This window comes from Lactuca saligna, chromosome 2 (assembly GCF_052625555.1).
Source record: "Lactuca saligna cultivar CGN05327 chromosome 2, ASM5262555v1, whole genome shotgun sequence".
NCBI lineage: Eukaryota > Viridiplantae > Streptophyta > Magnoliopsida > Asterales > Asteraceae > Lactuca > Lactuca saligna.
In genome coordinates this window covers 150,675,114-150,699,811 of record NC_136418.1, presented here as the reverse complement: position 1 = coordinate 150,699,811, position 24,698 = coordinate 150,675,114, and the positions used below count along the sequence as shown (strand labels likewise).

The following is a 24,698-nucleotide window of genomic DNA, read 5'->3' as shown; positions in this document are numbered from 1 at the left end:
TTATTATAGTCACAAGGAATATGAAAATAAATTAAGAATTAGTGTCATTTAAATCTAGTTTTTTTTAAAGGATAAAGTGTTAAGGCGAAGCGCAACCCTAACCTCAAATCAGCCACTTTTTTCAGGTGAGTGTAATTACTTTCAAGAGCATAATTTAATAAAAGTACTTATTAAATGTTAATTGTATTAATTACACTTTGTGTTTTTCGTATACTATAATAGTACTGCTTAGTAAGAACTGTATTGGAATCAGATTTGCCTTTAGTATAATTTAGGTTAGTTATAGACTAATAAAGGGTGTTTAGTTTCGAATAAGCGGTTATAGAATATGTCTCATTCTAGGGTAGAGTGTGAGATCAGAGCAGAGTGTAGTAGTCCTTCTCTTTTAGGATGACCAAAAATGGTGGGTCCAGATCAGATAATTGGCAAGTATATCTAGGTCATCAACCAGTGTAGATGACAACACTTGATTATTCCAGGTGATCTAGTGAGTTATGTTGCTAGTGTGGACTTATAACCTAGAGCCAAAGATAAATGGAATACCATATTTATTAAACACTTTGTACATTGGTTGCCCTATTATGACTTACATTGGCCAAGAACTCCCCTAGCTGTGTAATCAGACAGTTACTCAAATAATTCATTAGTTAAGGTGATTCTTCTAGATGATCGTCGAATTAGGATTTGTGAGAATCGACTGGGCAGGGTAGGTGGTCTTACATCAAATTATATACACATATAATGTTGTTTATAGGAATTTTATTATTTATTATTATTAAAATATTATGGGCTTGAAAACCTTATGCATCTCACAAGGTTTTCCAAACCTGACCCACTTAATTTAAATGCATCATAGATAGCGAAACTAAGGCTACTGGAAACTAGTTAGGATGTCGAGTGAAATAAGATATGTGTATGTAATAGTACGTTGGGACCTTTATTTTTACGTTATAGCATATGTTTAAATGTCAATGGTGACGTCCACGGTATTTTAATAAAATGAAATAACTTGCGTTATCTCAAACTGTTTTAATTAAACTGAGATTTTCCACAACGCAACATCTTAAAGCGTAAAGTGAAAATTTTAATTGGTTATGCAAATAAAGTGTATTGGTTATGCAAATAAAGGATGTCACACTGCCTCATTTATATGTGTGTGTGTGTGTATATATATATATATATATATATATATATATATATATATATATATATATATATATATATACTAGGTTAAAACCCGTGGAACCACGGGTGATAATTTTAAATAAAATTAAAAAATTGATTATATAATAAAATAATATATCATTAATTTAGAAAAACTTGTCAATTGTAGTATTGTATTTTTTTTAATAACTTTTTAATTTGTAAGTATTTAGTTACACATGTAAATCCACCTATTTACAAAAGTTGTGAGTTTGTATAATGCAACATATTATAAATCAGAAGACAAGCGGGTGGCGTGGAAACCACGGTTGAGAAAAAACTCATAATATGAAATCATAATGACTAATCAAATATTTATAAAAAATGTATTAGTTTACAAAGTCGGAAGTTTTTTTAGTAAATTTGTAATATTATTTAACAATAAATGTATACACTTATATTTTTATTTAACTTTAAAAAAAAGTTATAATTTTGGGTTAAATTATATTCATTTATATGAGTTATTTGGGTATTTAAATCTCACAACTCAAAATTGTTAATGCAAAATTCTATATTTTTTTGGTACAAATCTGATAGTACCAAAATTTAGATAATTTGGTACAAATCTGATTTATAAATTATGATACTACCAAAATTTAGATATTGGGGCATTTAAATCTCACAACTCTTAAAAATTGAATTATAAATCATGATACTACCAGAATTTAGATAATTTGGTACAAATTTGATTTTAATTTAGTTTCATCTTTAAGAAATCAAAATTGAAATAAGCCAAAAAAAAAATCCTAAATTGTTTTAGTGGTTTTTTTATTGATGACATGTCCACGTATTTGTTTATCAAAGCTATCTTTTTTCTTTACCTTAGTATTTTGATCAATATTGTTTATCTCTCAAAGTGTTTATGATTGTAATTATTGTTCATTATGGAAACTATAATCATTTACTTTAATTTATTTTTTTTCATGTTAGATAACCTAATGGTTTTCATAAAACTAAATGATTTAAATACAAAATCATTTTTTTAACACCCCTAGGGCCAAATGCAGAAGAGGACCAAAAAAGAAGTGAAATAATATTTAAATAGGCAGACAACTTTATATAAATAATAGAAGTTATTTTTATTAAAAAATCATACTATTGAAAATCAAGATAGAAAAACGCTTTATGACTTTCAATAAATAATGTAAAATCAATTGATAAGAATTTATGACCATGAGATGAAATCAATAACTAATATAAAATTAAGATAGAAAATGATTTATGAGTTGCAAAAAGCATGGGATATAGAACAACAAATTGTCTCACAAATATATTACGAATTAGCTAGCAAAAAGTAAATCAACATATCAAACAAGCATAATATTACAAAATAATTCGCAACTTCAAAAGTCAGACACACAAATTACACCTCACTTAGACAAAGTACCAAAAGATAGCTGCACGACTTTGATAAAGTGATAGATGTGAAAATCTTTAATAAATAGATCATTTTTCGACTCCATGTTGTTTAAAATTCATGGAATCTGATATTATATCTTTCTTGATCATTTTTCGACTGTTTTTATACTTTTAACTTGCATCATCCAAATTTACAGCAACTAATTTTGAATGTGTGAGCAGAGGATGAAAAAGTCAGGGGCAATCTAGTCATTTGTGATCATATAACGTCTTAACAGTTTACTTACCCATACTCCTACCGCTAATCAATGCTTTTTGTTTAATCTTCAAATATCATAATAAAACCACAAAAATGAATCCAATTACCTTTTTACCCTTGGGCAATCTGGTCCACAACCTTGGGAAGCAAACCAGGATCACCTTAAAATGATACTTGAACATATGGTGTAAAAACCCAAATTCCGCCTCAAGTAATCAACAAAATATTATTAAATCTTCCTAGAATGCATCTTCTGCCCCACCCCCAAACTAAAAAGAATAGTTTAACGTGGAAAAACTACCATAAATATTTAACATCATAAGGCTCATTTGTAGATGAATTATAGGAATAAAAGTAAAAAAATGAAAATGATCTCCATTATAATCCATTACCAATATCAAATATAAACATATGCTTCAAAAGCTTGTAATCAGAAACAATGACAACTATTGAGACTTGCATAATTCGAAGATGCAAAGTTAACTATCCATAGTATTAAAATAGAGCTTATTAGGTAATAAAATAATAAATCTCAAAACAAAGAATAGTATAAGCAATAATACTCATAATTGATCTTTCACCCAACACCTCCTCTCCCAACATTTACTTTCATAGCCTACACTCACAACAGATACTTGATCAATATTTAGTGAACTAAAAATTGTGTTCTATCCTTTGTGAGTTGGGAAAAAGGTTGCAATTTATGGGAGATTTTATTTACATAACTTTTCTGAGTGCAATACGTATATAGGTTCTCCATGTATCTATTTGCATGATTTCTCATCTAAGATGGGACTGTATATTTACTCTTCTGCAAAATAAAATAAATACTCTAATGAATCTTTGAACATAAAATGTAATATATATATATATATATATATATATATATATATATATATATATATATATATATATATATATATATATATATATATATATATATATATATTCATACGATAACCTGCTTCGCAATACAGTCTGGTTGCCTTTCTAATCTCCCAAGTGATGTTGATCAGTGTCATTATGGAGAACACCTTTGTAACCGATCCTATCAAACAACTATTGAATTAGCTTTTTGCAAAAAATGAGATTAAAAATCATTTTTTCTGTCCAAACCCCAAATTATCTTTTTTTTTATTTTTCTGGATACCAAAAATCCTCAAGGGATTACACATCTGTTGAACTTTTTGCAAAAAAAAAAAAAAAAAAAAAAGTTCATGAAAGTATAACAACAAACATGCAGATCCATCAACTAATTTGTAAAAATTTACAAAGCATACCTAATTTTTACCCTTGTATATATAACAACAAAAAAATAATAAAATAAAATACGAAAGTTACCCCTGGAGTGAATAAAACTCCCGACCTAGTGTTAAACTAAGAAAATTACATGGAAACACACATACAGATTCCATTTGTAGCAAAGAAAAGTAGGTCAAGAAGGCAAGTTTTTTTCTCTAAAAGTAGGTCAAGAAGGCAAGTTTTTTTCTCTAATAGTTGTCCATCTGATATAATAGTTGTTGGTTATTCATGGTGGAGTCAAAGAGGGAAGATAGGAGAAATAAGGTGCACCCTAGATAATGGAGTCTTTGGCGTAGAATGATGCAACCGGTAGATTCTTAAAACATTGAAAGAGTGAGTAAGATAGAGCATTGAAAGTGTCATGGGTGAAAATGGGTTCACAACTATACCTGATACAAGCATAATTAACAATTATTATCTCTCGACCTCTTGAACCCATTTCTTCCTTACAATTATAGCTTAATTCTATCACCTAATCCAAGCAAATTACCCTGTATATACACATTTAGTCTCAAGAATTTTGCAAATATGATATAAACATATGAACTGATCAAATTATATAGTTTCATTTTGACATAGAAATAATAATAAAAAAAACTAAATTTGAAACAAAGGCTATTTATGTGAAACCAAGAACACAATAACATAATTACTGGAGAAAAGTCCAACACATCTAACCATGTGAAGCCTTTAGCAAATATATAGAATAAATAAATAAAACCATAACACCTACCAGTTTTCTTCATAAATACATCTAACCATGTGAAACCTCTAGCAAATATATGAAAATAAATAAATAAAACCATAACACCTACCAGTTTTCTTCATAGTAGCCTTCAATTTAGGTTATGGCAGACCATAATTGAATAAAAATAGGGAGCTTCATCCAATATTAGATACATACACAAAAGCATAAGAACATCAAATCTCCTTTCATACTCAATTTGAAATTAGTAAAAACAGGGAGAACAATATAATGGTTACCTCATATGAAGTGTATCAGAGCTTTCCAATATTTCCTCATACCCCTCATCAATCCGTCTACCCACTCAGACAATGAGAATCAAACCTTAAATCTGAATTTATAGGGAATAATAAAGCTTTTTTCCCCTTATAAACTTTCACATTTTACAACAGCTCTGGCTAAAAAATAAAAGAAAGTGTGATTATATGTAGAATCACCCAAATGATTGCTTATAATTGATATATACCTGAAGAAAAAAAAATCAACCGACTGCTATGAAGCACCATATCTAACCTAGTGCAAGTATTTTGAAGCACATCCCCATAAAGATCTACACCCCCTTTGCAGATGCGAATCACTGGAAAACCATTGGTACCATCATGACCTAAGTTTACATAGTATTGCATCTATTTAGGTCGAATCGAACGTTTCTCTTACCTTTTTTTTAATTTCCAGCAAAGAGATACACACTACATCTATGAGAATGAAATCTTTATAGCAAAGACGTAGATGAGATGCCTTGAACCACAGCCCCAACTGCTAATAAAAAAAATTTCACCTGTTAGATCTCTCAGGGTATGGGAGCGACGACGGCAATACGATTACCGACTGAATGGGATCTCTAGTTTGTAATCAATTAAGATATTGATTCGCGGCTCTGCTCAATTTCTAACAACAAAATTAGGGTTAAAATGAATGGGTATATAACTATAATCGTATAAATAAAAAAAATTGATAAATAATTTTGGAAACAATTATCTTCAACAATCTCCGTGATTTGGGTGCTGATTTATTGCACAGAAGTTAGAAACTCTTAATTGTTTCCACTAAAGAGCGAGAATGAAGGCGGATGGGGTACTAAGAGGCACAAAGGGCATTATCGAAACTTCACTTGGAAACTTTGAGCGGGAAAAGTAACTTGGGAGGGGCTTAGCAACTGCCACATGGCATCATTGTACTGTTTTATTATAATAGAGGATATATATATATATATATATATATATATATATATATATATATATATATATATATATATATATATATATAACACTAAAGTATGCAACTTTATGTCTAGGTAAAATATAATTATTATTTTATTGGATCTTGAGTATATATATATATAACACTAAAGTATGCAACTTTATGTCTAAGTAAAATATAAATATTATTTTAATGGATCTTGAGTATTAAGTAATATATATATATATATATTTTGTTTAAGTAGACATTTTATATTTTTTAATAAATATTACTGTGCGGCACACATCAAAATTATGAAATTGTAATATAGAAAAATAGTTGGGTTAATGGGTCGGGTATTACTTAATTTTGTGGATACAGGTACAGATTCGATTATTCAAAAACCGAAAAACCAGAACCGGCATCGATATATGCTTAACGGTTCGATCCACAAGCCACTTGTTTACCCTAAACCGGTTCTAATTTGTTCCAAATAACAAGTCAAAATAGTTTTTCTGAAAACAGTTAAAATGTCAATGAGTTTTGAATGAAAAATAATAATATAGTGCTTCCTGGATAGAAGGTTGAAAATATAGCAGCTTTTCTAGAAATTTCCCTATTTATTACCTAACATTTATTTATATAAATTGCACATGTTATCACTCTTTTATGGGGGTGGGGTGGGCATAGGCTTTTACAGGGGTGGGGTGGGGTGGTGGGCATAGGCGGACGGCTGATGAGTGTGAATAATTTTTATGTGCTGTCGAACCCCCAACCTCCTTAGGTTGTGTTTTGGGTCTTATAGAGCAAACTTATTTTTTTTGAGTTTGCTGTAATATATGTTTATGTTTAGCTTGCATAAGCTTATTTAAATATAATGTTTTATGAAACCATTAAAATATCTTATAAACTAGCTTTTAAAAAAGATATTTGAGTCAGCTTATTTATGAACTAATCGGGTTTTTTTATAAGTTTTTCACATCTACTCTTAGGGCATGTTTGGTTCAAGTTTTTAAATGGAATTGGAATCATAAATGAGTCCAACTTTCCATCAAATGTTAATACTCATACAGTAGTCAAAGACATGCGATAATCAGAAATTCATAATAATATTGCAAATATAATATTTTTTCTTCATATTTATTTAACTGTTCAATCATCATCATATCCAGTGATACTAGAAAGGATAACATACAAGACAAATGCTAACATCAAACAATATGTACATCTGAACAAATGCAATAATGTCCAAATTACCCTTTTACACAACTACTATCCATTTTTTACAGACATACCACTTTGCATCCAGATTTTTTTTTAATAAGATCAGCTGAGCATTGTAGGATGTCCAGTCTGGAGCATCCTCTTAAACATGTCCATCCCGAACGCTGAATCTGATGAACTAAAAATAAGGCAGAAATTCATGTTAAAAACAATATAATTATTATTACTCCAACTAAAAAATAATAAAAACTACTAACCTTGAGATTGTAATTTCATAGGGAAATGAAACTCCCTCCATATTTGGTATTGGAGGAATATGATCTTTCTTCTCATTTACAAATTTGATTATTTGGAATAAAACTTCATGCAAAGAGGATTCTAGTGTTGCTCGCCTAGCATTTCTCTCCTCAGATGCACTTTCTGTAAAATTAGTATTTTTTTTTTATATAAAGTGTGATAGTTTTAATAAAAAAAATAGGGTAACATTCATAGTTTAATACCTCCAGGGTCTAAAACTAATTTAGAATGATGAGACTTTCCAGAAATTGGTTTTGGATGTTGGGCGACATTTATATTTATATACCATTGTTCCCAGTATAAATGTTCAACTTTGTGTGTAAACCATGTTGCTTGTTTGTTCTTTACTTCAAAGAAAGATAAACATATCTGCATCATTTAAGACTTTTGATGTAAGTCACCATTTGTGTTAGTTTATTGCTCTGAAAAGATTATAATGTTTACCTGGTTTTTCTTGTTTGGGTGTTTCTCTACTTTATCAATGAACTGATCAATCTTCTCATCTACTTTCTTTTCAAGCTCTGCATCACCACATTGCACCTAGAAAAACAAGTTTCCAGTATTAAGTAATAAATGAAGATGGATCATGGATGAAGTAATAAATTGATGGATGATGTAATAAGGATGTATATGTTACATTTATAGATACATTGATGGATGAAGTAATAAATGAAGATGACATATGTATCAATAAAGGAAGTAGATGTTACTTACATATGTAATTTCAAACAGTTGCAAATCAATGTCTTTGGGTCGCACCAGACCTAATGCTCTGTGAAAGAAAATTGTGTGCAGGATGCCTGCAAGTGTATCAGTAGATGAGAAGATAGATCAGTTCGGTATTTGAATGATAAACCAATTTATCTTCGATCTTCCACCTTTAAAATCAACAAAAGAAGCCTGAAACTATAGGAGATTTTTGAGGATGTAAAAGTAGATCGGGAAGAAATAGAGGTCATCAAGAAGACGACACTATATATAGAATGCTCATTTAAACCCTAACATAAATTCATTTCGTGGATTGGTTTGGCGTACTTCAACCACCGATATACAAGATTACAAGTACAGTTGACTCTGTAATCAGATAAGAACAAATTGGGAAAACAAGAAGATCTGATCCACACAAACAACTTACATTGAAGAACTTCCCGTATCTCAAAGTACTCAACATCCTGCGAACAGAAGACAAATTCCTCTTTTAGAAAAATAACCTAACTACAAGCAAGGGAAGTTAATCTACAGTTATCCATTCGGATTATCCATAACACAGTATAATCATGTATATTGGATACTAGATTCCGCCATAAAGTATGAATCCGCGTAAATCAAAATATAGAGAAATTACCAGTTCTTTGAGTTGGCAAACTTCGCAGTTCATAATATGTCGGATAAGAAAACTATTGTTTAAGATCGTCAAGTTGATTCAGGTACGAAATTTTGCTTCTGAAAGAACCCTAATTGTAGGTTTTGCTAAGCAACCGATATTTGAGTTCAATCGAAGTTTACCGATAGCATATCGGTGTTGGATCCGGCTGCTGCTCCGTTTCGTAGTGAACTTGCCCTTCTGTTTTTGGGGAATAGGCCTTCAAGTATCGGAATCCTGTCATTATCATCTCAAAATTTTCGAACCCCACATTTTGAACCCCTATACTTTTGGACGTTGAACCTTTCCATCATAATAATCAAAATTTTATATTTTGCACTCAATAAACAAGTACCTCTTTGTTGGAATGGCCAAATTGAAAAGAAAAAAGAATGATTATTTAGCATTGTCGTCTAGAGTGGGAAATTTGGCTCGACCATTTTTAGGCAACTGCATGGTAGAAATCATGATTAATTTATCACTCACTTTAAACTTTGTTTGTATGGAAAGATTTACAAATTATACCACATATTTATCTTTTCATTTTAATCCATATTTAAATAAATACTTGTACAGAATTAAGCAAGACAGATAACCTTGCAATTGATTATTTGTTAATTCAGCAACTCAAACATGAAAAGAGATTTTTAGGAGTTATATTTGTTTTCCAATATATATTTATGATAATCCTAAAAACTAGTTTGAATATGGTTGATGTTTCTTACTATTTAAGTCTTTTACGATACTTTAAACTTTCAGGTAGGGGTGAGCATGGTGCGGTTCGATGCGGTTTTATATAAAACTGTAATCGCAACCGCAAATTGCGGTTTTGTAAAACTGAAAAACCGAATTTACGGTTTTGATTCGATTTGGTTTTGTGGTTATTTCGGTGAGGTTTCGGTTTTTAACCACAAAATGAGTTAGTGCGGTTTTCAGTTAAAAAAGTACGGTTTTTTATGTTCAAAACATAAAATTTAGTCAACTTTCATTTATTTCAAGAGTTTCGTCGCAAATAAATCATAATTTTGGTCCATATTTATTCTTTCAAGTTGCATTTTGTTATGTTACATTGAATTCATTTCATTCAAATAATTAACAATATGTCTAACATTTACTAACCACCATTTACACACCAAGAACTAAACAATAAAAATCGTAAGATGATAAAATTGATAATTTATTTTATTAATTAAATATAAGTATTATAAATACTTAAATACTATATTAAATTTTGCGGTTATTTCGGTTAGTTTGGTGCGGTTATTAAACATAAAACCGAACCGCACCGCAATTTTTCGTTTTTTCAAAATTAAAAACCGCACCATCGGTTTTCATTTCCGTTTCGGTTATTCGGCTTCGGTTTATGCGGTTATTTTGATTTTTTGGGTATCAGTTCGGTTTCTGCTCACCCCTACTTTCAGGGGGTGGGATTTCGGATCGGTATCACCAACATCGGAGCTTTTTTTCTTGTCTTTCAATGTGGGGATGTATCATGCACATGGGAAATGTATCATGCGCATGCAGATCCACCATGGAATCTGAGGTATCCCAAGAGGCCCTTTAAAAAATTATTAGTATAATTATTTTCGGAAAATTTTCGTTTATATTGCAGTTATACCATGGAAAATAATTTGGGCTATCCTATATTTTCTTTTAGGTTTTTCTAAATGGTAAATCCAATTACAAACTAGTCCATGAAGTAGACCAAACCTATTAAGCCCAAATGTCAAGTGTCCAACATAAAATTAGTTTAATTTAACACAAAATCTAGCCCGATACCAATTAAAAATTGGAAATAACCATTAAGAAAATCCAATCGACACTCTGATTGCGACTACTGCCCATGCGATAGACAACGTCACTGCTGCCATACCTTCTTCTATCGGTAATTGGTCATTGGTAGTGGTTGCTTTCCTACAAAACCCCCCGATTGTGGGTGATTATTGATCAAAGTGGTGGACAATGAAGCAAGTAGAAATTTCCTGATTATTTTTTGGTTAATTGAAATTCAATTTTTTGGCAGTGTTGAAAAAATAGAAATCGCCAATTAGGATTGTTAAATTAGGGACTTAGGATTAATAATTATTGATTATTTGTTGTTGAAACTTTAAATCAAGTTTATACTTCATATATTTTGATAATTTGATTGTAGATTGCTAGTTGTTGTTGAAACTTGAAATCAAGTTATAGAATTATAGTTGATTGTTGTAACTTCTAAAAAATCATAGTAAAAAATTTTATTTTCAAAACCATTTGATAATCCATAAATCATACAAAACATTGTTCCCAAAAAGCCAAATCATAAGTTAGAGTATCTCACAATCATCTATCAGTAAAATATCCAATGATGATGTGCACAATCACATATTCGTCTTGTTCCAATCATATGATGTACCTGAAACCATAAAATCAAACTGTAAGTCAAAGCTTATTAGATTCCCTCAAAATACCCCACACAATAGAACATATACAAACATGCATGTTGGGTCCACAGTCATCGTACTATATTACCCCTAAGCCCACAACATAAGTCTGGTTGCCATCAACTTATGTCTAGATTGATCTCAAGCCCACAACATAAGTTTGGATTGGCCTCCTAACCCTCATCTTATGTATGGATTACTCTCGAGTTTGTTGGCTTCCGCACAAAGTAGTATCACCTCATCCCAACTGTACTATGTCAACATATGTAATAGATAAACATATAACTACCAAGTACAAGTAATCATATAGATCTACCAATCTAACAGATCATTATAGCATAACAGCGTCCTATATACCAGGATACATAACATAGACTAGAGGGCCAACATTGGTGCCTTCGATCCACGAGTACAGTGAGGGAAAACTCACCTCAAAGACCAAAAGATAGTTGAATTGATCATTGCTCCAAATATCAGCTCTAGCTTTTCTTCATTTATATTTTCATCAAGAACATCCCTAATTGAGTGTACCTCAATACATCAATTAGGGATGATACGATTTCAATTCGAAGTGCTCACTTTTGTTGTCTTTCACTAATATCCCTACGACTCACGATGTTAGCCACAATATTAGCCTTTCTGGATGACATAAAATTTTAACATAACCCTTATTTATTTCAAGTCATCTCCTTTATTTTATATTAAACAAGTATTGCAAGCTTTAATGAAGATTTTTCCCACCAATAAAATTGGTGCCTATAACCGACCTTATAATGTTTTCATTTTGTGTTGACCGGTTTAAAATTTCACTGATTTTTCTAGCTTTTCTTCATTTTTATTTTCATCAAGGACATCCCTAATTGAGTGTACCTCGATACATCGATCAAGGATGATACGATTTCAATTCGAAGTGCTCACTTTTGTTGTCTTTCACTAATATCCCTACGACTCATGATGTTAGCCACAATATTAGCTTTTTTGGATGATATAAATTTTTAACATAATCCTTATTTATTTCAAGTCATCTCCTTTATTTTATATTAAACAAGTATTGCAAGCTTTAATGAAGATCTTTCCCACCAATAAAATTGGTGCCTATAACCGACCTTACAATGTTTTCATTCCGTGTTGACCGGTTTAAAATTCCACTGATTTTTCTAGTTTTTCTTCATTTATATTTTCATCAAGGACATCCCTAATTGAGTGTACCTCAATTCATCGATTAGGGATGATACGGTTTCAATTCAAAGTGCTCACTTTTGTTGTCTTTCACTAATATCCCTACGACTCATGATGTTAGCCACAATATGAGCCTTTCTGGTTGATATAAAATTTTAACATAATCCTTATTTATTTCAAGTCATCTCCTTTATTTTATATTAAACAAGTATTGCAAGCTTTAATGATTCATAAAATGTATCCACCTTATCCTTCATCCGATAAATGTAGTGTTGTTAAATCTTTAAATCATAAATAACTGACTACTTCAAATCATATGTGTGATAATTCACCTTGTCTATCTTAAACTTTGGTATGCATGAGCAATAACTTTATCATGTTTTGTGAGAGGACAACTCAAACACTTGCATAAAGCATCTTTTACATAGTAAGGTATTATTGCCTCACACAATCTTTTCTTAACTCCTTTGAAGTTTCTTCATGATCTTTTGAGAAGTTTTTAACGAGTTTCCAGTAATAACTTGTCAATCCTAATAAGCTTTAAATGTTACTCAGACTTTTAGGTGGTTACCATTTCATAACCGTCTCGACTTTTGTTGTACTTTTAATTCCTTCACATTTCATAATGTCATCCAAATATTTGGACTTTTTTTTTGTAACGGCCGATAATTATATAAAATAAAAAACTAGCTAGGGGCTATAGGTACAAAGTGAAAATGATGAAAAAAAAAAACGAGAAATGAAAAATACAAGTATAAACTATTTATGATAATATATTTTTTCTCTACATTCTTGAATAGGGTTGCAACACCCCCACTCCAAGTGAGATTTCCCCATTTCTTTTTCCTGTTATTTATCCAAAGGTGAGATAACAATTGCACCTCGTTTGCCAAAAGCGTGTGAGATTTGTGGTCTGATTTGTAAATATTTTGATTTCAGAACTTCCAAACAACCCATAGGAACACTAGTATTATCGATTCCTAAAGAGCATTGAGACCATTTGACACCCTGTTTGCATTTTCCAACAAAGCCTCAATAGACGGGCAAGTTACAAACAAGCTTTTCCACCAAAGTCTTAATGCGAACCACACCTCCTTTATTTTAGGACAGATAAGGAATATATGATCCTCATTTTCAAGGCTTGAGTTACACATTCTGCAGAGAAGGAGGAAGAGCATATACCCAACCTTATGAGGTTTTCAGATGTGGGGAGCTTCCGATGATAGATCCTCCACGCTAGTACATTGATTTTCCTGGAAACTAAATTATTCCAAACCCACACCCCACTTGAAGATGGGAGCTTTTAGATTCCATATAATGTTTAAAAGAAGTCACTGAGTATTTCCCGGATGAATCTAGGCACCAAATCCATCGAGCATCAACATTCGAACTTGAAGACGTTGAGAAGAAACTTTGAAAATCAATATTTTGTTTATCTCGTATAAGCACTTTGAGTACTTATCTCTTGTTTTCAAGAATGTCATCGGAGAAGAGAGTCAGCAAGTTATCAAGAAATGGTTTGCCAACAAGCCATAGGGCCCAAGAACAAATTTGATTCATTCATCAAAAAAACAAAATAACCAAAGCCCAAAATATATGTATCTCGCACAAACGTTAATTCCTCTCAAATCCCTTCATAGGTTGGACCAAAGATCTAAAAGTATAATATATGTAACTTGATTTCATGCGACTTGCACCACGACCATACAACGTTCAAGGCTTCAAGCAATGTTTCAACATAACACTAATGCAACTAGGATAACATATCAATTCTCAAAGAAGTCTACCTTACTGATAAGAGATAGTTCTTCACATGTCAGACAAATGCTACAAAACATTTCCTTGAACACGTCCAAATTTAAATATAACGCCGGTCCAAATTTAATTAGTGTATCAACAATCTCAAACATAAACTAAGATATATTACTGAATCCAAAGTTTTCAATCTTTTATCAATGTTAGAAAAGTTATTACAAACTTAACAATTTTTTATTTTTTTATGGCTTGATGTGTTACAATAACAATAAATTTATATAAAAGATTGTCATGGCATTTAAATATATATATATATATATAATTTACCTTTTGTTTTATTATAATCCATGGCTAATATTACAAAGTTTTCCTTTTATGGCTTTAAATATTTAACTATAGTGGCTAATCATTTAGCAATATTATATACTGAATTTAATCTATACATACCAGATTGGTCAAAGCAAGAAGAATTGGGGGTTGCAGCAACGACAAAAAGAATCATGAGCATAATAATTTGGTAATGTGTCCTCTCTAAACGGTCGTAGATTTAGAATAAGGGCCCTCTGCATTGTCAGTGTCCACTGGGAAAAAAAAGTGGAAAATAAATTTTAAAGAATATCGTTTTGATAGCTTTTTAATGTTATTTTAATTTTTTCATACGAAAATTATATAATTATTTTTTTTCATAAACCCAAATTATCGTACTTTCAAAGGAGTCGCTCGACTTTTTTTTTTTTTTAACCCATTAACGCTAGAAAGTATCTCTTGTAATTATATTTAAAAAGAAAAAATTATTTGTATTCAATTTTGATTATAATTAATAATTTTTAAAAGTATATATAGTGACATATTTGAATGGAAAAAAAAGGTTCTATAGCCAAACATGACAAAGCAATAAATTTTGCTATCACTAAAGAGTTTCTTGCCTATCAAGTGGTAAGTCGATCGTTCAAATGATACAAGTATAATCAGAAGTAGTCTAAAAAATAAATTAGATTTGATGTTTAAAAGTAATGTTCTTATTATGTGAGCTTAATCATATACGAAATATGTATAAGTTAATTATTTCAGTATCCAACATATGTGACTAATCATATAAGAATTATGTATAAGTTAATTATTTCAGTGTCCAGCATAGGTGACGTAAGATTGAACTAGTTAATGTGATAAAGTTTGAATGAGCTTGGAGGGAATCTTTTCAACAAAACATTTACTACTTACTGTTTACTTTACTGTTTACTTTATATAACTTGAATAAATATTTTTTATTGTTGTACTCCATTGGTCCTATATATTAAAGCTTGCATCCTTCATGCCTTTATTCTCCTGCATACAAGAAAGCAAAAGATGATGGAGGAGCTGTTTACTGCTCCACAGCCAAATGTTTCCACTAATTCTCAAATTCTCAAACCCTCACCACCGGCGCCACCGTCTTCCGCCACCAATACTCCAAACTCCTCGGAAAACCATCATCTGAGATGCCCACGATGCGATTCCTCCAACACAAAGTTCTGTTACTACAACAACTACAACCTCACTCAGCCACGCTACTTCTGCAAGACTTGCCGACGTTACTGGACTAAAGGTGGAGCCCTCCGTAACGTTCCCATCGGCGGTGGCTGCCGGAAAAACAAGGGAACCACCATAGCAGCTGCTTTAGCAAACCATAATATTTCCAACACCTCAAAGCTGAAGGCGGTTCTTTCTTCCGAGCTCGGAAAAACAGGATTCATGAACGGGTTTCAGCATTCCGACCCGATCTTTTGGGCTAGCTTACCTCAAACCTCTCATCTTCTTCCCTTACTAAGACCCACACAAAACCCTAACCCTAATTTTGCGTTAAACCCAGTCACCCACACAAACACGTTCAGTTCATCTTGGAGAAACAGTCAAACGGAGCAAAATCAACGTGAGGAAAACGGAGGGATTATAAACACAGGAAACAATCTTAATCTAGGTCGAATGTATCAACGGTTAAGATCATTTCCATCAAACTATAATTACCATCATGATCATCAAACACCACCTGTGATGAATACTTTATCTTCATCTGTAATGGAGTCTGCTCCTGCTGTTGCAAATGGTGAGCCGGGTTTATGGAATCCGACACTTCCATGGTCGGATCTGCTGTTAACCAACGCTGCATATCGTTAAATTAATAAACTTTTTATACACAGTTTGTGTTTGTACGTAGCTCATGCATAAAATTAAGAGAAAATTAGCTAGCTAGCGTTTAGTGTTGCATGTTTGATGGTTGTACTTGAACTATAGATGTTTAATTTAGATGTTTTTTTTTTTTCTTTTTGTTAAAGTGATTAATATAATTTATTCGGCATGAGGTTTGAATTTCATATCCATCTATACCGATCGTGGACTAATGGACAAATTAACAACAGATATTGAAAATCTTTTATGTGGTTTTCGAGATCCTTAATTAATTAAGTGACAATAAAAATATGCTTGTGGCTTAATTGACTGCAAAACTTGTTAGTGACGGAATCTTGAACGTAATTGGTGAAAATTTGTAATTTCACTAAATGGTATCACATCAAATTTCAGAGCTTTGTTCCGATGGCATATCTTATAAAAATCAATTTGTATTATTTTCGTCCGAACACGTTTAACGGGAAACTTTTGATCGACTTATAAATAGAATTAGCATATTATATAAAAAATTGAGTTTCGCCTTCGGTTATATAATCAAATTCATGGTGATTCATATTTGCATAACAAATTTTTACCTTATAAAAGGCTTACATAACTCAAAATTAATTAACTGTATATTATAGGTAAAATACAAAAAATCACAATATACATTACTATTTTATAGTGCTTGGATGATGTGATTGATATTCCATCTGAATCTAATTTGTTGATCACAAGAATGACTCCAATTCTGTCATACTACTGCTACCAAGGCTAGTTGGTCCTTTGTCAATGTTTTCATATATTTTTTTAATACTGATGTTAAATATACATCGGACACCCTTTAACAAAATTCAATCTATCATTAATATGTTTGTTTTTCACAAAACAATGTATTTTTGATGAATAAAAATAATTCAATAATCAGACAAGGTATCTAAATCGTAAAATAATATGTTTTTTTAGCAAACTTTTTTTTAACTTATCATTATCTTCATCCTTCTCATTTAGGGTAAAAGGTTTTGTGACCTAGGTGCCATATTTTATATTTTCTACAAATTTTACCTACCAACTAAGGCGTGGGAAATGATTTTATCTATGATTTTTTTTTTTTTTAATATCAAATTTTTAATAAAAATTATATTAAAATTAAAAATAACATAAAATTAAAATTTACATTTCATGAATCCTAAAAATAAAAAATAACATGAAATAGAAATTGCATTAAATACGTAAACAAAAGTCTTAAGTGAAAAATTAATAAAAACAAACATAACATCCAAATTTCAATTGCATTTGAGTTTATATTTTTCACGAATCGAAGCCTTCACCAAGTTAGCCACCTCCTCGAGGTGTCTCACATCTTGCATCAACAACAAATATTCTGTGAGTCGGACCATTTCAGCCATATGCTTCTCCAAAGTTGTATTCAGTTATGTCATTTGTGTCATCATTTCCTCTGATCTAATTCACCGCTACGTTCCGATTGAAGAATTTGACGATGTTGCTTTTCCATTTCCTTTTCCTTGAGCTATTACTTTGTCCATTCCCATGTGACGAGAAGGTGATTGTATTTCTTCGATGTCGTCGTTATCATCGTTAAGATCAACGCGAATGTGACCATCCAATGATATTTGTTATGAGCTCGAATATGAAGATGTTCGGCTTCTTTTTTGCGGATTACCGATGTCTTCATGTGTTGCAAGCTCCTTCCACCTAATGCTTCTTTTGACAACTTCCCACATATGAATAAACTTAAAAGGCTTCAACATGTCATCTTGGAATTTCACGTGTATTTTTTTCAATAAACTTTCTTCACTTTTGCTTCTAGCTCATTGCTTTTTGAAGTTTGTGTAAATTATGTTCCAATGTGTCACGAGTTTGTTAACAATATTCCATTTCAAGTTACATTGGTCGGACATATGATAATATGGGTCTCGACCCATACCAGTACAAAACCACTCAGTAACACGTAGGCAAAATTGATCACGAGATTGGTCCTTTCCCGTGTTGCTATATTCTGATATGTCGACCCATGCTCCTGATAATTCTGTCTAAATAACTACGTTGTTTAGTACATCATGTGTATTATTCAATACATATATAGGCCTGAAATCCCAACACCTTAACGTCGCACATCCTGGCGCTTCTGTCGCCGACCATGGGTGTGACAGTTGCTAACAAGAAGAAGGTTTCTCATTTCAAGGGTAAGACCAAGGTTGGACCTTCTAATCAAGGTCTCACAAGAAAAGATGACTCTGGAATAGTTCCTAACACCGACCCAAAATAGGTCATTTGCGTTTACTGCTAAAAGAAGGGTCACTGGAGAAGTAGCTTCCTAAAGTACCTTGAAGACGTGAAAATGAACAAACTCAAGGGTATTGGTACGTCAAGTATTTTTTATGATTGAACTTCATAGTATGTCAAATTCTAGTTCTTGGGTTCTTAATTTTGGATGTCGTACTCACATTATCTCGAATTAAGGGAAAGTCAAAGATTGAAGCATGGGGAGTTGAACCTGATCATGGTAAATAAAGGGATTACACATGTTCAAGGATTGGGGAATACAAGCTCATGTTAACTAATGGAGTGTCTTTTAGTTTAGTTAATTGTTGTTACTTGTCTAGTATGACACATAACATTATTTCTTTTCACGCATTGTTCAAGGATGAATTTAGTTTTGCTCTTGATAATAATAATGGCGATATTTTGGTTTACAAAAGTGGTTCATTTATTTTCAAAGCTAGTCCTAGTAATGGTGTTTATCAAAGTGTTGTTGGTATAGGAAACACTACTAATCTAATGTTAAATGTTGGTTCTTTTAATTCTAACGTGTCAGATAAATCGTGCTGATGGCATGTCGTATTGGGCATGTGAACAAGAAAAGCATTAATAAGCTCCAAAAGGATGGGATATTAGAATCATTTAACCTAGAGTCGAATAATGTATATGAGTTTTGCTTACTTGGCAAGATGATAAAAGCACCTTTCACAGGAAAGTGTGAACAAGGCAATGATTTGTTGGAATTAATCCACACTAACGTACATGGACCTATCAAATCCATTACAAAACATGGAGAATATTACTTTGTGAATTTTATTGATAATTTTAGTAGATATGGCTACATCTAGTTAATAAAGAACAAGTCAGAAACTTTTGAAGTGTTCAAAGAACTCTAAAAGGAAGTTGAAAACCAACTGGGCAAGAAGATCAAGATGCTCCGATCTGATCGGGGTGGAGAATACCTAAGTCTTGAATATATCGAGCATCTAAAGGATTATACGATTGTCTCACAATTTTCTCCTCCCAGAACACCACAACTGAATGGTGTTGCTGAGAGAAGAATCAAACACTACTTGATATGGTTTGATATATGATGACTCGAGTTATGCTTCTAGTAAGTTTTTCGGGTTACGACCTAGAAAGAGCCTCCAATATATTAAACCTTCTACCAACTAAGAAGATCGCTAAGGCACCTTCTGAAAGGTGGAATTGGAAACCTCCGATCTTGCACAATTGAAAGTCTGGGGTTGCAAAGTTTTTGTTCGTCATGAGGCTAATGATAAACTAGAGCCTAGATTGAAAAAGTGTTTCTTCATAGGCTACCCATAAAAGTCTTTTGGATACTTGTTCTATAATCCTTCTGAGAATAAGGAAGCAATGTCAGACACCGAAGCTACTAAATGGAAGGAGAGCATGAAAAATGGAATTCAATCAATATACGATAACCAAGTTTGGAGTTTGGTTAATCCTACGTCTGACATTAAAACCGTTGGGTGCAAATGGATCTTTTAAAATAAGACCGACATAGATGAGAATGTGCATACACTTAAATCTTTGTTGGTTATGAAGGGTTACACTTAGACTCAAGGCATTGACTATAAGGAAACCTTCTTACCAGTATCCAAGATTAAATCTATCATAATATTACTTACAATAGATGCTTATGATTATGGAATATGACAAATGGATGTAAGACTGCTTTCCTTAACAAAAAAAAAATTAATAGAGGATGTCTGTATGACACAACCCGAAGGCATATTTGATCCAAAATATAATAATAGAGTGTTCAATCTTGAGAGGGCCATTTATGGACTCAAACAAGCATCATGAAGCTGGAATCTTTACTTTCATGAAAAGGTTAAGGAATTTGGATTTTCTAGAAGTGAGGATGAGTCTTGCATATATGTCAAAGCCAGTAGGAGTAATATGGTGCTCCCAATATTGTATGTCGATGATATACTCGGTGTGACATCCCCAATTTTAGAACCAAAAAAAAATCTTTACGCTTTCAAAAATCATATATTATTTATTGTGGAAATTCCTAATACATTACAATATTTTGAGTACAAATGATTGCCTCAATTAATAAAATCTTTGGGATGTTATAATTGATACAGTACATATGTTATAGTGTAAACACCTAACGGTCCTTAATACTATTGTAGGTTTCCTCTTCAGTTACTCATCATCTTACTCATATCTTCAAAAGACTTAACACCGCTACCCGTGATGCATATAAAATGAATGAGTCAGGTCAGGAAACCTAGTAAGATAGATAAGATATTCAATCCCACAATGTGATTATATATATATATATATATATATATATATATATATATATGACAAACCTAAAAAACCAACTATTATCATCAACGCAGATATATCATATCAATCTACCCCATCCCGTCGATCCTCAGTACCGATCCTATACAAAGACCTTACGAGTTTAACCTAAAGGATAAATGTGAACAACAAGATGACTATACCGCTTCAGGTGATTCCCTGGCAGCAAACGAGGATCAATTAAGACATCAAATGTGGGTAATGAAATAAATCATATCTCCCTGTTCAAAATTACCACGAGACAATTAAGTCAAGGGTGGTTATCTAGATAATTGTTCCTAGCAGTGGTCTGGTTCTGAGGTGTTTATACTTGAAGTACTACCCCCAAACTCACCCTAACTGCAACATCCCTTTCCAACACACATCACAATATTGTTCTCTTTGGGCCACTCATCACAAAGACTTCCCAATGTGTCACCCATCCCGGTACTACTCTCATCCGAGCATGCTTAACTGCAGAGTTCTTATGGGATCTGCTGCCCTCACGACTTTAGAACACGTTGTGACAAGGAAGGTATCCAGACCCCCTATAAGGAAATGTTTCGTTCTCCTTCCAAGCCGATGTGGGATCAAGTGCAATCCACCTTATTTGTAACATCCTCCTCTTGCACGTAGCACAATATTGTCCGTTATGGGCTACCAATGCGAAAACTTACCACGGGGTCACCCATCTATGAATTGTTCTCGCCTGGTCATGTTTAATTGTAGAGTTCTTATGAGATTTGCTACCCTCACGACTTTAAACCAACATTGTGATAAAGAAGGTATCCACATACCTTATAAGGAAATGCTTCGTTATCCTTCCAAGCCAATGTAGGATCAGATGCAACCCACCTTCACCCACCATTATAGGGTTTGACGTCCCTATCGAACACATCAAATTGTACCCTAGCATTGATACCATTTCATCTTGGAAGGAGAACGAAGCATTTCCCTATAAGGGGTGTGGATACCTTCCTTGTCACAATGCATTTTAAAGTCGCGAGGGCAAAAAGTTCCATAAGAACTCTCAGTTATGCATACCCGGACGAGAACAATTCAGGGATTGGTGACCCCCTAGGAAGTTTTCGTGCTAGGAGCCTAAAGCGGACAATATTGTGATACGTGCAAGAGGGGGATGTTATAAATGGTATCTGAGCTAGGGCACGGATTGATGTGTTTGACAGGGAAGTCAAACCCTATAATGGGGAGGTAATTGTGGGTTGCACCTGATCCCATATCGACTAGTGTAACAACCTAAAAATTCAGATAAAATTTTTCATTTAATATTCAGAAATCACAATCATATTTTTTTTCCCAAAATTTCATTACATAATTTTTTGTCCATAAGATCAGAGTATCTAAAACATGAAATGCAGAATACTGGAGAGTGCCTGTTGTGCCATCAAGCCGGGCTCTTTCCCTTAGACCCCAAAGTACCTGAAGCATCCAACAAAATGTATGCAAATGCTTAGTAAGTGTCCCAAAATACACAAACATATAACCACATAATGCCATGCAACATACATATAAGATTTCCATAGACTCCCTCTATGGTCTTCACTCGAAATATCATGGGTTGCCGCCATGGACTTACACTCGTGGCCCATGGGCACCACCCTATGGTCATTACCAAGTGTCATGGGCTCCCCCATGGTTTTTACATAAGTTATAACATACTAGATAACAAGCCACTGCATACATAACTAATGAAATATCATATCAAGTAATGGGTTGGCATTGGTGCCTTTGACCCGTTGGTATAGTGAGAAGATTCACCTCAGTCTGCTGATCACAATAGTTGCTCGACTACCAGCCCAAAATCTCACTCTGAACAATATACAAATAACCTTAGTTAGGATTATGACATAAGCTAGACATGGGCCCAAAATCCTAAGTCCAAGTCCCTCCATAATGGCCCAAAGGCCTTTCCTTCACTAATAGGCCTAACATAAAAAGTCCAATTCTATATTGGTCCACAAGGCCCAAAAAGGACCAACATGCCAACAATGGCCAAAATAATAAATTAAGGCTCACAAATATAGCTTGTCTAGGCCCAAACCATTAGGGACCAAAGGTCTAAAGCTCCATTGGAAGCCCAAGGTTCTCTGAGAGTGTACAAACAACGTACCTCTTCAGCACGCTTATCGTACTGGGTCCATGGGCTATACGCACAGCGTACAACGTAGTATGCCCAACGTACAAACTATCTTGCATCAACCTCCATTAAGTCCTTAATGCATGAAGACTTTTCACTCAAACTTCAGATCTTAGACGTTTTAAGGGTCCTAAGGCATAAAGTTGACAACTTTATGCCTTCGCATGCCATATATGATCCCAACAACGCATTTTATCTCATTAAGACCTTTCCAAGGGTCTTAACTCATGCATGGAACCATAGAAGGCATCAAGTTTGCATATTTATGATATAATAAAGCCAAAGGACCTCATATATATCCTTCCTAACCTCTAGAGTTGCCCAAACTCCCAATAGAGGATTTATGGACTCAAAAGAGAACTTCTAGAAAACCCTAACTCAACAAACAAAAAGGATAAGTAAGGAGAAAGCTTTTACCCTTCCAAAGATTCCCAAGATACTCTAGATGTAGGATCCTAAAGCTCTTCCCACGTTCAAGGATTGAAAACCACTTCCTTCTTCTTAAAAACCTACTAAAATGGCCACCAAGAACTCTTTAAGACACAAAACTCACACTCTCTTACAAAACTAGGGTTTTATGATGAAAGGAGGCTTTGGAGGCTGATTAGGGTTTAGTCCAAATGATATAAGTTTTTTAAATAGTGTCCAAGAAAAGAAATTAGGATTTGGCCATTGGCCTCGTATGCCTTGCATACATGCTTATGCACACGCGTACGCTAGGCGTACTCATATGTACGTCCAGTGTATGGTCACTAGTTGTCGCTCGCAGTCGATAACCGCACCGAACCTGCTCAACCAATCCATGCCCACAATAACACAAACATCCCCCATGGCAATAGGAACCAAATCAATCGAGAACTCAACGCCGAAAATCTCGAGTACGCACCCACGGATCACCTCCGTGGCATATATTGCCTTCTCGTCAGCTATGGAAACTCTCAGAGGCCGACTCAGCGCCTCGCGACTAACACTGATGTGCTAACTAAAAGTCAAAGATACAAAAGACCGACTCGCACCCGAGTCAAATAATACCAAGGCAGGTACAGAATTCACAAGAAAAGTACCTACGCATAACATAATATAAGCATAATATTTCAACATTACAATAAATATACGAAAGAATACATACCAGCCATGACATCGGCCACTGCGCGGACCTCCTCCGCGGTCAACTGAAACGCTCTTCCACGTGCCCTCGGCGCCTCGGCCTTCACTGGCCGACTCCCGGTAGCTCTGATGGCGGCAGGGGCAGATCCCTGAAGTGCTCCCTGAGCTGATCCTCGCAACTGCGGACACTCCGCCTTCTGGTGTCCGGTCTGGTTGCAGTGAAAACATACTGCAAACCCCTTGGGGCAGTCCTTGGCCATATGCCCCTCCTTGCCACATTTGTAGCAAGATCTAGCTCTACACGCTCCATCATGACCCTTGCCGCACTTTCCACAAGTGCGGCCCTTCTGGCTCCCTGATTTAAGATCAGCAGGCTTGGCCCACTTGGCTGCCGG

The 24,698-nt window shown here is 33.5% G+C and overlaps 2 protein-coding genes across 3 annotated transcripts; one reads left to right on the top strand and one right to left on the bottom strand.

The window, feature by feature from the left end:
- Positions 1-7,157: 7,157 nt before the first annotated feature.
- LOC145032068 (meiotically up-regulated protein) lies at positions 7,158-9,103 on the bottom strand. 2 transcript variants are annotated; one of them, XM_078980738.1, is made up of 7 exons: positions 8,914-9,103; positions 8,704-8,740; positions 8,283-8,368; positions 8,013-8,108; positions 7,772-7,937; positions 7,529-7,691; positions 7,158-7,449 (listed from the first exon to the last, which is right to left on the bottom strand). In XM_078980738.1, exons 1-7 carry the CDS (start codon positions 8,944-8,946, stop codon positions 7,374-7,376), a joined length of 657 nt encoding a protein of 218 aa, XP_078836864.1. In that variant the 5' UTR covers positions 8,947-9,103; the 3' UTR covers positions 7,158-7,373. The 2 variants fall into 2 exon arrangements, with proteins under 2 accessions (XP_078836864.1, XP_078836866.1); XM_078980740.1 differs by having other exon boundaries at positions 7,158-7,441; positions 8,914-9,088.
- A 6,491-nt stretch (positions 9,104-15,594) lies between these two features.
- On the top strand, positions 15,595-16,639 carry LOC145032067 (uncharacterized). The gene has a single exon (XM_078980737.1). It carries the CDS (start codon positions 15,636-15,638, stop codon positions 16,440-16,442), a length of 807 nt encoding a protein of 268 aa, XP_078836863.1. The 5' UTR covers positions 15,595-15,635; the 3' UTR covers positions 16,443-16,639.
- The last annotated feature ends 8,059 nt before the right edge of the window (positions 16,640-24,698 follow it).

Excerpts from the sequence above, each read along its gene's own strand:
- LOC145032068 (XM_078980738.1), bottom strand. The coding sequence starts at position 8,946 with ATGAACTGCGAAGTTTGCCAACTCAAAGAACTG. Across the intron at positions 8,109-8,282 it reads AACTGTTTGAAATTACATAT|GTGCAATGTGGTGATGCAGA; the intron begins GTAAGTAACATC and ends TTGTTTTTCTAG. Across the intron at positions 7,450-7,528 it reads TATGAAATTACAATCTCAAG|TTCATCAGATTCAGCGTTCG; the intron begins GTTAGTAGTTTT and ends CCTTATTTTTAG.
- LOC145032067 (XM_078980737.1), top strand. The coding sequence starts at position 15,636 with ATGATGGAGGAGCTGTTTACTGCTCCACAGCCAAATGTTTCCACTAAT.